Below are 15014 nucleotides of genomic sequence, written 5' to 3'. Positions count from 1 at the left end.
GATGAATGACGAATCAATCATCTATGTGCGATATCTTTGCAAGCCAGCCAGAAGTGTCCTGAAATTATTTTCTGTGAACTATGTAGCCATAAATTTTCATCAGTTGGTCCCTGTATTAGACTTTAGCATTCCTTTACTGAGTGGGTTTCTCAAAGTATCAAAGCAAATCTTTTATTATGTTTGTGAGTGTGGGGATGGGGGCGTGGCAGAAATAAGTTCATTGAATAATATGGCATGTGAAGGTCATGTACCATTGTAGCAGGCAACATAAAAAGTTATACAAATGACATAACGAACATCTACAGTGTAATTGATAACCTGTACTGGGTGTATTTTCTGTAAATTGCTATAAGTTCATATCATGACACCTACATGTAGGCTGAAGGCCATCATCAGTATGTCAGGACTGCCAATATCAACCCATCAAAATCAGACAGATTCCAAAGAGCAATCAGGGAGAAACTTGCAGGTTACATACGCCTCAACAGGCAAATATAATTCATATTCCTAAATCAGGGAGAATTTCATATTCTATTACAGTATCTAGACATGAAGATACAGTCAACTTCACAGAAGTCAATCATGACAGGACTGAGGAAAATACATCCACTAAGGTAATTTTTGATTTTCATTGTAGGACATAATGCCATGTCAACTCAAGCAGAGTTGACTGTATACAATGTTTCCAGGAAGCCTCCTGCAGATCAGTGAGACTTGGCAGCTCTGGGCCCCGTTTTATCAAAAGATGAAATCGATTGTAAATTCTCTTATCACACAGGCTGCCATAGACTTATGATAGAAATCAACTATATAAGCAATTATAACTCTTCATAAAACAGGACCCGGGTGTGATGTACAGCATACAGTCTGTAGGGTACAGTACATATTTAACTTTTGCATTGTATTTATCATACATTTTTCAACTACAGGTAAAGCCTGTTGTGTATGATGAATTAGTAGAATGAGTTGCTAATTACTTTTCACAGACACAGATCATTACTGATGTTGAAATGGAATGCATCCAATAATGCGTGACTGAGATGTCAATCGTAGTAATACTGCTACTTTGACATAATCGATCATCTTGTGTGTATGTATACACAAATAATGAATGTAACACTGTAACTCTCAATCTACTAAGTGAGATTTTGGGCACAGCGACAGAGACAATAGACTGCTAATTTGGTCCATAGCTATAGTGAAACAGTGACACTACACTATTCCGAACATTTTCATCAGTAAAATATGCAACAGAAAGTTTATAAGAGATACAGTACATATAAAACATTGAGCAAAAGACAAAGTGGCTTGACGGTTATCTTATCTTTGTCATTTGAAACAATATCCTCATCAAAAAGTTTTCAGGATATTACCACGAAAGCTGCAATACTTGTGGTTTTACGAAATTTTGGCTCAAAGAGGCTACAATTCACCGTATAGTGCTCAGCCATGAATGTCTTTGTTTCTGTGCTTAGATCAACCTAGCTACTGCAGCATACATATCAGATCATACCTGTTTGCCTTTAGATTGCAGTTTTTCCTAAAACTATACAGTATAGTCCTCGAATTATATGTGCTCACACATTATGACAATAATGGGACCAAAAACATGTATGAGCAAATCATAGAAAGTACTTTTCAACAACAAATAGTACAGGATATGACTCTATATCTCTTTTCAATACTTGTACATTCATATCTCAGTTATCTTTTAAAAATCTTTAAGGAAACTAACTACATCCGGAGTTGCTCATCGTCATGTATCAAAGACACTTTCATCCTCTGACTCACTATTTGGACCACCGAGGAGATGGAAGTTGATTGGTTCCATGCGTTTCTTGGCAGCTTGAATGCGTCGACGCCCACTCGAGCCCACAGCCAGGAGAATACACGTTATGAAGGGGATGACAGTGGCTATTGCAAGACAGCTAGCTGCAAGGACCCAGCCTGTAGATAAAGTTGTTGCACATAATTTAATAATGTCCACTGTCAACCATCATCATCATCACCATTGCAATCACTAACCTCATCAGCCCTGAAACTCTGATTAATCACTTTTATGGATCTTGTGTTGAGGTGAATGCTTTCATTGGCAAGTCATCATGACAGCCATTACCTAAAACTTTGTTCTAGCCCATTGCAGTTTGTTGTTAATTTTGTGTTTCTGTTGAGCAGCACATGGAAACCACCTGCAGGAAATGTAAGAGACTGTTGTAAAACCAGAAACATTTGCAGTATGGAACTTTTGCGAATTGCCACTGGCACTCAATGTACTGTGTAGACAAAAACTTTGGTGAATCTTGGCTCATCGCAAAAATCACAAAAGTTTCATGCACATGAACATTTCTTGTTTTACAGTAACTACATTATCCTCTCCTTACTGGAACCCAGGGGCATTGCAAGAAGAAATTTGTCTGACAAATTCGCTCTCAGCAAGGATTTCAGAAGCTTTTATCAGTTTGTCATATAAAAAAAATATATATGGGCCGTGACGCGAGAAAAGGGCCCTTAGGGCATTAAATACCGAAAATGAGTTTTCACCTCCACATTGTGGAAGGAACTCTGACATATTTAGATATGCAAACCTTTTTCTAAAATTCCAATCCTAAATGACCCCATCACGACATTCAAAAAAGCATGTTTTGTCCAAATCCTCTCACTTGTATGATGAGTCTATGCATGTGCGCGCAGTTAGCTAGTTGATCTTTTTTGCGCGTATTGCTTTGTCAAACTTCCGCGCCGTTTTCTGGCGTTTGCGCGCAGCGGAGCTAAGGGCCCTTTTCTCGCGTCACGGCCCATATATATCTGACAAAATGCTTCATGAAATGCTCCCCAAGTAGTTTGCTCTTGACTCTCTGATGTGTTCTCATCTTTTTAACCCGTTGAGATGAGTCCCCGAGTATACTCGGACAGGTGTCCATGGGAAATGCCTGTTGTAGCAAAATCAAACCATCCTCAATGGGTTAATGTGTCCTGACAATAGATGAAATCTAGCAAGTCAATTTTTAATAGCAATAGAAATAGCAAGAGCAAATTCAAAGACCAAGGCATACATGTGATAATCTGCTCGACTACCTTGGTACCTTTAGTTCATGGAGACATGACTGGAATAAGAATAACATAACTCTGTAAGATTAATGGTCCTTTATTTTGATATCTACAATGAAGTCTGATTTTCAGTCATATCAGCAAAGGAAAGCAATTAGGGGATATGAACATTATACACAGTCAAATCTCACTTAAAGGGGACTTACAAACTGAGTCTGGCCTAAGGCAAGTATAAGTGTTTAAAGCAATATGTGATACAAGATGTTAAATACTTACCAAAATTCCATGTAAGAGAAAAAGATGGCGAAGGTTGTTTTCTCCTGCAGACAGCCTGTATGTCATCTACCAAGTAAGGTTCAGCTATGTGACGAAAGGTCTGCACTGGACACTGCTCTGAGCACGATGGGATTTTCAGCAAATGTGGTGGTTGAGTTGTATCATTTCTGAACAGAAGGTCTACGGTATACAGCCTGTACAAAGAGCATCAGATACAATTTTTGTGTGTATTACTACAATGCATACTTGTGAGGTTTTGATCACACATTATAATGGTCTTATTCAATTGGTATAACACCCTGCATGAATTTAGTATTAGGTGGAACAATCATTGAAAACAACAGAAGATTTTTGCACCATAATCAGTCATTACTATCACTTGAATCCTTTGCAAGAGACTTTGCAGCAAGCTACTCCATTATTTAATTCACCTCTTCATAAGTTTGTTTCAGCCCATGGAATCCAGTAATTGTATTTATTGCTTTGTCAGACAAGGCTGGGAAAAGTTTTTCCTTTGTCAAGAAAACTGGTAACCTTTCTTCAAAGCATAAGCATAAAATCTAACCAGGCAACTAATTGACAAATAGCCCAACATTGACATAAATACACACCAATTTTTCAGTGTTTATTCATGATAGTCATAAAAATCATGGGCATAACATCATCGGGAGGGATACCGATGAGTATATTCACATAGTATTATACAGAGTATATATTGCACCTGGCATATTTGTCTATAAGTTGCAAAAACAAATCCCATAAAAACTTGACATGAGAATCAGCAATGTGAACAAATCTATTGTGTCTTCAAAATTGGCCTACTTTGGAATTTGACGACAGCATCTAACCTGTCCTCTTTAATGTAAAATGATCTTTTTAAGGCACTTCTTATCTGGTCCTAGCCCAGGCTATTGATACTCACCCACTGTCCTCTCTATAAAGCTCCAACAGTACACAGGAAGCAGTAGGTGGGATTACATTGTTGAAGACATTGAAGACTCCCAACAGCGGTGCTACAACTGTGTCATGCTGCAAGAAAATATCATATAACAATGCAATTAGTCTACAAAATAATGTCCTTTTGCAACTCAGAGCCTAGTATTAAGATAACACTTTGGCTAATATTAGGGTTAAAAATCTCCTTTCAGGGCCACTCACATACTCCAGAAAGAATACGTGGTGCACCGTGAAGCCCTCTACCACCCAAAAATCTCCTAATTCATAACCATGAACTAAAACTACAAATACAGTACCAGGCAGATCTTGTCTGATCATATGACTTAATATGAACAAATTTTGACAAGTTTCAGAGTAAACATTGCAACATTAACAGAGCATGGAAAAGTCTGTGAAACAAATTATGCACAAAGAAGTGATGAATTTTCGTTTGCATTTTTATGAGCTATTTGACGGTGAGAATTTCTTTGATGACGTGCTCCAAAGTAGGAACTCATGGAGATTCCATAGCTGCTAGAGGTATCTTTCAGTGCTAAATCTATTTTGTGGTGATAACATCAGCTGGCAATGGTGTGGTCACACAGTAATACATTCCTACTTTGATAGTCAATAGCAAATCAAGCAAATTATATCTTACATGATATCAATAAAATGTCAAATTGATATAGAGGATGATCAGACATAATACTAAAACACAGGAGAAACTCCATGTTACACATCGAATGTTATAATTTGATACATAGAAAGAAACAGACTCCACTCACGCCAGAATACATGAAGAGTTTGCTGTCATTGTTCCTCTGGTCTATGTGGTCATTTATATTGGTAACCAGATCTTTCAGGAGTACACCTGGGGAAAGAGTGGTGAATTATATCAGTTATCAAAAGCATTTCATGAGAATATTCTGTATCCTCGTGACAGATGAAAGCAGTAGCATAGTAGGTCATTCTAACCATCAACACGCTCAAGAGAAAATCACTACAGACATTATCTGTCCATATCTATGATCCAGTAATAGCACAAATTCTGGCTCTTTTGTGCTGACTGACTGAAACCCCATTCCCAGATTGAACAACATGCTCTCTCATCTTCTTTTTAACATCTGTCGTTTTTGTACATAATTTTAAAATCACATCATAACATAAAGCAATTGTCAGCTGAGAATTACAAGGGCATTTAAGTTGTCTCAAATACAATGGGTTTAGTGGCGACTTAAACGCCCTTCTCATTCTCACCCAATGAAATGCATTCATAATATCAACGAGGAATAATATGGATTGTGCAGAAGATGTGTACATAATATGCATATTTCAAATGACTTCAAAAAGTAAACAAGGATAAATGATGAAAAGCTGGATGCATGACTCTGATGAAAGATATCTACTGAGTATGATAGCTGTGTGATTGTGAGTAATGCTTTAACTTTATACTTCCATACCTGAGAAAAGTCGTTTTGCCTCTAGTGACATGTTGGAAAACTTGGTTTCAAATGCAAAGTTGAGAGTATCCTTCAGTTTGTTAAATGTGTCTTCATCAACCCAGTTGGGAAGCTGTCTGCCTTCAACTTTCTGCAGTAACCAAGGAGAGGGCATCAAAATTAAGAAAACGCATTGATCTCTGTGGAAACAGTTGTAATGGAAACCAACTACAAAACATCTTATGATAACCTATCCAATTACTGTACTGTATGTAAGCAAGTTTCAAATTCAATACACTACTGGCTAAAAACACATTTTGACCTGTTATCATAAAGGTAGTTAAAGTCAAAACCACAGTCTAAATTCAGTCACCTACACTTTGGACTAAAGTAAGCGAGAAATAGGTGTATTCATACATGCAAGTATCAATGTGTGGTTATTGCGGGATGTCTGTTGGCAAATGCAATCTGACACACACATTTATACATAAGAATTTGCACAAACCATGGACTGATTAAAACCACTTTCCTGAATACAGGCCTATGATATTAACCGGTTGAAGACAAGACCCTAGTATAATCGTGCAGGGATCTATGGAAAATGCGTATAGAAGCAAAATCAGTCCGACCTCAACGGGTTGATGGAAAACCTCAAATACAATGTTTGGTACGGTGCACATGACTTTCCTATTACTATTTTGCTAAGGAAATGTATTGAGTGGAAATTTCTAACAAACAACCAGCTGACAAGAATTCAAAAATGTACAAAGGTATCCATCTGACTTTACTTTCAAATCAGTGGTTCATAGTGCCTTGTACACCACAATTTAAACACAACTGCTAGTCATAAATATCCAACATAAAAAGTATTCCATTTTGATATTTTTTCCCTGATATGATCCCAAAATACGTTAAAGATGGGGGATGGATGGTGTTGTGCTTACCTCTCTGATCAGTGTATCTGCCAGGCGAGTATAGTTGTGAAATACAAGATCTTCTGTAAATCCTGCATTTTTCTTCACTTCATCAAAGAAATCCTGAAATACAAAAAACATCACGAGAAAGATTTTTCATGACAAATAAGACAGCAGAAACATCTTTGAAAAGGAATAACTTGTAGTGAAGTTTGTGACTGCATTATTAGAAGGATTGAGAGCTGTGTTAAATTTTAAACATGTGTGAAAAGAATGTGAAGACAGACATTTTCCTTTTCTTTCTCATAACTAACACTCTTTACTGGTTGTACAACAATCTTATGTTACACATCTAATGAATATGGTTCGATATCTAATTCTAATCATTCTAATAAATGAAAATCATCTGATGAAGTCGTACATCAAATGCAAACATTAGTACATCTCAGAATCAAGGAAGAGTAGATTTATTTATGAAGTGCATTACAATCAAATTGTAAATCAATTACTGTGTATATAGAAGCTCACATAAATTTGTTATCAGTGACAAGTTGTCATAGTTGTTATAAGCTACAGAAATCCTTGCATCTGATTGGCTGAGAGCAAATTTGTCACAGAAATGCAGCAGTTATCACTTATAACAAGTTTTATGACATGGGACCCAGGAGGGGAAAAGGGAAGGACTAAATGGTAAAACATATACGTGTCAATATCATGATTTATTATAAAAAGTTTATGAAACTTGCTACTCTGCCCCATTTTTACCTGATGGGATGTGACGTACTGAACTTTATCTGCACTCTTCTCATCAGTCTGAGGCAGATCATTGAAGGCATCACAGTCAGTGGACTTTATGTGAAGCATCTGATAAGAGAGATCATGACAGGGAAGGTCACTAATGAAATGTATCTTGAAACAGATTGGTATAACATCTCAATTAAAGAAATTATTGAAAAGTAAGAACCGCATCAAGCTCTTTCTTTAGTACAACTTGTCACTACTGGTTCCCTGACACTGGTCCTGCAACAATTGATCCTATTAAATATCTGCAGATATAAAGACAAACAAATTCTTATTGCAAACATAATCCTAAACATTATCCTAATCTTCACATCAATATAAGCCTAAAACCTATCACAACCCTAAACCTAAGTCCTTGGAGAAAATAAGACCAGAGCAATTGTCACTGGAGTAAATTTTGTGTTACCTTCACTACCATCAAACAGCTTTGAAAGCCTGGAGTATGGAGAATGCAACAGAGAAAATGTGAATGGCTTGTTCAAATCTTCCTTTATTAGGACTCTTTGCCCTAAGTACATCTTTACATGTCTACTTGGGCTGACAAGGTAATCCATCTACTATCAATTTGCTATCTATGAGGCACTATCAGTGTACTGCACATTACCTGGCATGAATTGAAGAAACAAATTGAAATATTTTACTTTTCTTGCAAAACATTCTGATATTTGTACATTGAAGTTAGTTTGTTGAGAAAATTTATTACCAAGTTTTGCAATTGGTCATTTCTTGTTGGCAATTATGAACCACAGCACCCTTTGAGGATTAAAATCTTTGTAACAATTTGTTAAATACATCTCAGAGAAACAGAAAAGCTGCTGTATTCTACAGTACAAAGGAAAAAAGAATCCAAAGAAGAAAACCCATAGACCTGGCATTGTGACATGATATACAATGTACAGTGCTTTTAGCACTGTTATCACAAAATCCTGAGGAGAAGCTAGCCAACAAAGTAACTGTCATAACACATACTGTGATTCCTCCACAGAAACTACAATTATTGACATGGTGAAAACTTTATCATATATCACAAATAAGTGAATTTAAAATAACATTTCAAATAGGATAACTATATATCTTTCGAAAAATTAATACAATTTGCCCTCAAATACAGCAAACTGAATAGTTAAGATAATAGTATACACTTGATGCCTACAATGTGATCAATAGAAAGACTCACATAATCCGAATCCAATTGTCCAGCAAAGACCGGTACAGGTTGCCATGGTGGCGTCCCTTCAAACAGACCCCCAGGCTCCGTGGGAAACAAGCCCTGGAGGTTGCAGAGGGCTGACATGACAGTGCGTTTCCGAGGACTGCTTCTTACCATCACCTCCTTTTGGTGATAAGATCCATCAAGAAGTTTGAGTTTCCTGACGTACCGATCCCGTAGCCATTTACCCAGCTCATACTGCTCTTTCATCCCTTGCTGTAAGATACCAAGGTATTAATGAATAGTAAACATTTGCTTGTTACCTCCGCCAAGGAAGGGGGTTACATTTTCTTCGGCGTTGGTTTGTTTGTTTGCTTGTTTTGTCCGTGTGCAAAATAACTCAAAAAGTTGTGAATGGATTTGAATGAAACTTACAGGAAAGTTTGAGAATGACACGAGGTTCAGATGATTAAATTTTGGTTGTGATCTGGGAATTTTTACAGATTTTATGAAGGATTTTCGATATTTTGGCAGGTAGGGTCAATGAACTTGAGAGTTCAAGCTGCACATATTTGAGGTTTTTATTCGTGCACTAAAGTGCGTGCTCTAGTTTCTGCTAAGGCGAGGTGCACTGCACAGCTGGAAGTTGATGTAACAAAAGACTTCTATATTGGGGAAATGGGGCAACTTTCAGCACGCACACATATGGGTGGAAATCACTGATCTTTATGGAAGAACATGAGCAGTGGTGGAACGGAGGTCTGCACTCTCTCACTCTCAGAGTGCTTTTCTAGTTTGAATTTACTTTTATTAACGACAGACATTTGCCTGTTTCGCTCTATTCAGTGAAGCTCTAAACATTACTAGGATTCTCTATTATTTTCATCCTGACAATCACACAAGTTGATTATGTATACGGGCCAATTTTGATATACATTATCTTAAATCTATACTTTTGCAAGATTATTGCTTGCATTGTTAATTGAGAGTGAACACAGAAATAAGATTTTAGCAACAGCATCTTGTTCACTGTAAAACGTTATTATGCTTAAATTGTAGAGTATATCTCAAGCAATACATTCAGCTTTGATTGAGGAAAAATTAACATTCTGAATAATGCGTAACTCACTGCACACAACTCGCTGCACTAAGACAGAGATCTATTGATAGAAGTCATTGCAATTCAGTGTTGTAACAGCAGCTAAAGCTGAGATTACAGAAATGAGGTAAACAAATCTTTCAGCTGACATACAATTGAACATACCCTCTTCTTTTTTTATTCCTCTCAAATCAAATGTGATTTGACAGGATATAGCACTTGCTATAATCTAAATTATATGAAATATAATACTCCTTACCTCAGTAAGCTGACCAAAACCTTGTGGCCAGGAAGCTTCTGTGTAATTGTCTGTTGGAAATGACATGCCAGGTGACCGGGCTCCATGGCGGAATACCTGTTAAAGGGTTGAATCAAGAAGAGTCTTAAAACAGGTACTTGAGAATGTGCAACACTTTGTCAGGTATCATGTATACAGACTTTGCAGTTCACTAATACAGTATTGCCAGATGTAGGCCTACTGTTTCGTGGTTTGCTTGCTTTTGAGGACATCAGACTTTCATTCTCCCATTGTATCCAAGGCAAGAAAAACTGTCCGATTTATCCCAAAATTAGAAGCTACCAAACCATGACAATTCATCACAGTGGCTGGCTAATTTTAGCAGAACGTATGTGCACAGGTGTATGCATGTAAGCATACGAGTATTTACAGGGTTCAGCAGTAGCAAACAAGAACAAGAGACCCGGGGGTCACGCGCTCACCTGAGTATCGCAATTTCACCTTCCATGCATTCTTGCACACTCTTACCTGAGAACATTGAAAACTTAGGTCTGCATATGGATTACCCCCCCCCCCCCCCCCCAACTCCAGGGTGGGGGCAGGCAGCCCTGGATCTGCAATGAACAAACTTGGAACTTAAGTCATCAATGTACAAACTCATGGTATTAAACTTTGCTTTATCATTTCTGGTTCCAGAGTAGACGATTTTAAATATTCCTTAATGTGTGTGTGTGTGTGTGTGTGTGTGTGTTTGTGTGTGTGTTGGGGGGGGGGGTGGGCCCCCTAGGGGCCCCCAAAGAGGGACATGGTGCCCATTTGAAGGAATTGAGATTCTATCCGCCTAGGGATGCTACCTGCTAAGTTTGATCAAAATTCATCATGAGGTTTTCAAGAAGATGAACATGTACACTGTACAATTCAGGCTCCATTACAACTGTAGGACTTCTCCCCATCCCCTCTCCTGGGTCCCAAGGGGGGGGGGGGGGGGGGGGGCACCCCTGATTCCGCCAACCCCATGAACAAACTTGAAACTACAGTCATCAATGTACTAACTCATAGTATTATCTAAGCCCTATCGCTCCTGGTTCTAGAAAAGATTTTTAAAGATTCCTTTAGTTTAGGGGGTTAGGGCCCCCTGGGGGCCCCCAGGTGGGCCATGGCGCCCATTTGAACAAATTGAGATCCTATCCCCCTAGAGATGCTACAAGATGTACCTACCAAGTTTGGTGAAAATCAGACATGGCGATCTCAAACTGAAGATGAAAATGTACAATTTAGGCCCCATTAGGACCCCTCCCCACCCCCCCCCCCCCCCCCACCTGGGTCTCAAGGGGGCACCCCTGATTCCCCCATGAACAAACTTGAAACTATAGTCATCAATGTACATACTCATAGTATCAACTAAGCCCTATCACTTCTGGTTCTAGAGAAGAAGATTTTTAAAGATTCCTTAATTTTAGGGTGTTTGGGCCCCCTTGTTTTACTCACATGAAAATGATTGCTTGGATTTTAAATTTGGCATTACAGTCTACAGAGAACCATTGAGCAATGCTGATGGGGTAAAGTTTGCATGACTGCAAAACCTGACAATTGGGCTACACTATTAAATCCTTAACATAACCAGCTCCCACTCTAGAATTCATTATGGATCATTACAATAAGATTATCTTCTCTTGATTCCTTCAAAAAGGTGCTGAAAACCTACCTGCTAAAGCACTGATATAAATTTATAGATCTAGATCTACTTTATGCAAAGGGCATAGAGAATTACTCATAATTATTATGCTTCTTATAAATATATGAATTATTTATTATCATAAATTCAATATAGAAATTAGATTATACAATTTGTAAACTTGTGTGACTGCAAGCCCTTTGTATCAAGTGCAGCGTGTGCGTGAAGGTTAAAACCTTGTTGTCTACAGCAATTGTTTCTGTGTACGTGCTACTGGAGTGTGACCTTTGAAAGCAACAGCGTGACCTTTGAAAGTGCACAGTGACGATCAAGGACAACTACCCGAAGACTGACGTAAAGCCAATATTGCTGCTATCTACAAGAATGGTGACAAGAACGAACCAGTTAACTACCGTCCTATATCTTTAACTAGTGTATGTTGTAAACTGATGGAACATATACTGGACAGCCAACTGATGAAACACCTTTCCACAAACTCAGTCATCACTGATTACCAGCATGCCTTCAGAACGAGTAGATCATGTGAAACCCAACTGGTAACTACTATCCATGATCTTGCCTCAAACTACACAATAAAGATACATGTGACATTGCCGTCCTCGACTTCAGTAAAGCTTTTGACGTCGTTCCACATCAGAAACTAATACAGAAGCTTCACATGTACGGTATCCGCAACAAGAACCTTGCCTGGATGAAATTCTTCCTGACATGCCGTCACCAAAGGACAGTCGTCAACGGTAAAACATCTGACTGGAAGCCAGTACTGAGCGGTATACCACAAGGCACTGTGCTCGGCCCCCATTTGTTCATCTTATACAACTGTACATCAACGACCTCCCAGAAGCAGCCAACAGCACAGTGAGGTTGTTCGCAGACGACTGCATAGTCTATCGTACAATATCTAATCCCTCAGACCAAACATTTTTGCAAGAAGATCTCGACAACCTAGTCACATGGGCAAACGCATGGGGAATGAAATTCAATGCAACGAAATGCTCCATTATGAGAATCTCTAGAAAACGCAACCCAGGGCATGCCAAGTACTCTCCTTGGTGAACACCTCCAAGAAGTCGACAATCACCAGTACCTAGGGATCTACATAGAAAACAACCTGAAATGGGATAAACAGACCCAACACTCCATCAATAAGGGTACAAGGGCCTTAAACTTCATAAGAAGGAATTTCCACCACTGCTCCAAAGCAGTTAAAGAACGACTTTATCACACCTTAGTAAGACCTCATCTCGAGTACGCATCCATAGCATGGCACCCCGGCACCGCCAAGAAAAGCAAATCACTTGAAATGGTACTGAGGCGTGCAGCCCGTTTCATAACAGGAAACTACTCCAGAGAGTCTAGTGTCACTAATATGACGACCACACTCGGCTGGATCCCCCTGGAGGACAGAAGACAACATCTACGCCTCATCAGCTTTTACAAGCTCATCCATGGTGAACTTGACCTAGATCTCCACAAATACGCCTCAAAGAAAGTAACCAGGCTACGGCAGACACACGACAAGCATTATGACCCCGTATCGACCTTCATCTCCACAAGCCAGCTAGCACACTCATTCTTCCCAGATGTAATTTCCCTCTGAGAACGACCTCCCAAAGAAATTAATATCATCCAAGAGTACAGAAGTCTTCAAAACCAAACTAAAAAATCAAAGCTCTCATAAAGCAAAATAAACTTGTGCTACCACTCTCGTCAGCCCTGAGTTACCCTTCCTAGCAGAGGTCTTCGGGGATATCTACTACAAGGTACAAGGTACAAGGTGACTAAGTACTGTATGATTGAGGGTACCAGCTATCGTCATCCTAAGGATCTGCAGCTTGTTTATTCCAGAACTATGAAACAAATTCGCCTAATTTTTACCTCAAATATGCCATAAATACTGCAGTTTTGAATGTGACCATCCTCTTGATTCTGTATCTCTGTAGTGAAATAACACAATTTTAGTGCATGCAATGCATTTTCTTCGCGCGGCTTGAAAGGGTACCTCACGATCGGCACCCCTTCCCTCCATAGGTAGTACACGTGAATTTCACAGTCATGCGTCGTTACTGAGCGGATGTGTAATTGACACATATTTAGCTTGGTTTGTTAGTTTATGAGTTGGATTTTCGTTTCTTCGTTTTTATTGTTTTCATAGCTAGTGTAAATGTAGTGATAGTAGTGGCACTTAATCCCACGCGTACCTTTTCGTTCTATACGCAAACAGCCATAATACGCAGGGTGCCGATGTCAAGGTACCCTGCCGATAGGTGATACCTTACCACACTATGCTGCCTCAATCAAGTGGAGGAAAGTGAACTACAGTAAATTTACAGACAGTGCCCTCACTATACACTTAGACTTGGGCCTCAGTGCAACAGTGCCCAGTGGGTCTAAATACCCGTAAAAAGCATTTATTAATCATTGTGGGGTTTTTTTTTCAAGTTGTATTTCATCAATTTGTTGTAAAAGTCAAATCAATATCACCAATACAAAGTAAAAAAAAATCAAAACTGAATTAGATTTATGTACAAGTTTCAGTTATTTTAATAAACATTTTTTTTTGACCGAAAAATCAGTCTGTGTGTAGGCCTAAACTAATTTATCTTAGACATCTCAAACGTTAACGTTACGTTAGTGTATTGATTGGCCTACATATTGTTTGGAAAATGTTCTGCTGAGACTGGTACGTCTTGCTTCACGGTAGAGAATAACCGTCTAAGTTAATCAAATTTACATCACTCATCAGCTCATTCATGACTGCACTGCACTGACTGAAGCTGGAGTCGTCGACTGTAAATTACGTGTAAAGAACGCAGACGCCCACGTCGCCATCCCAGCGCCCGAGCGAGGGAGAAGCAGCCGGTGGCGCCGCCCGGACTCGGAGCCACTCCAGCATCAACACGGACAAAATAGAGAGAATTAAACAAAGACGATGTAATTAATCACATCGTAATTATGGAATTGTACCTACTTACCACCTGAGCTAATTCAAGAGTCCTCTCAGCTGTGCATGGGAAGACTATGATAATGACGGACAATAAGACCTTCCATAGACCCATCTGTAATGATTTTGTGGTGGTTCCACAGTAGGCTGCCATCTTGTCCAAAAGGTAGAGCATGCACGCACGCGCCGGACGAAGGGTGGATGGGAATGGGTACGACAGTGGCCGACGCGCGCGACGTGTACATCACTGCCATCGTATCACGTGCACATTCTCATAAATTTGACATTGAACCCTTAAAGATCCTATATGAAGGGAATAAATGTTCGTAAAATTCGTTTGTAGATGAAATATATGTTGGTAATTGACCAATTATGCAAAAAGTTTGGCTCAAATCCCCGCAAGCATCTAGATATCCGCTATTTGCAAGTCCCAAACATCCCCCTCCCTCCCCCTCGAAAACCAGCCACAGTAC

General features: G+C 39.1%; 1 protein-coding gene across 1 annotated transcript; it reads right to left on the bottom strand.

Annotated features, from left to right (window-relative positions):
* Window positions 1–1754: 1754 nt before the first annotated feature.
* LOC139729602 (prostatic acid phosphatase-like) lies at window positions 1755–14688 on the bottom strand. The gene is made up of 10 exons (XM_071640530.1): window positions 14573–14688; window positions 9923–10018; window positions 8592–8840; window positions 7379–7477; window positions 6644–6736; window positions 5721–5850; window positions 5046–5131; window positions 4247–4353; window positions 3325–3518; window positions 1755–1947 (listed from the first exon to the last, which is right to left on the bottom strand). The coding sequence occupies exons 1-10, from the start codon at window positions 14654–14656 to the stop codon at window positions 1757–1759; spliced, it is 1329 nt and encodes a 442-aa protein (XP_071496631.1). The 5' UTR covers window positions 14657–14688; the 3' UTR covers window positions 1755–1756.
* Window positions 14689–15014: the final 326 nt, after the last annotated feature.

This window comes from Diadema antillarum, unplaced genomic scaffold (genome assembly GCF_040938485.1).
Source record: "Diadema antillarum isolate AM-2024a unplaced genomic scaffold, OU_Dant_1.0 seq00000248_RagTag, whole genome shotgun sequence".
Lineage (NCBI taxonomy): Eukaryota > Metazoa > Echinodermata > Echinoidea > Diadematoida > Diadematidae > Diadema > Diadema antillarum.
Note: the sequence above shows the minus strand (reverse complement) of the source record. Positions and strands in the feature narration are given on the sequence as shown.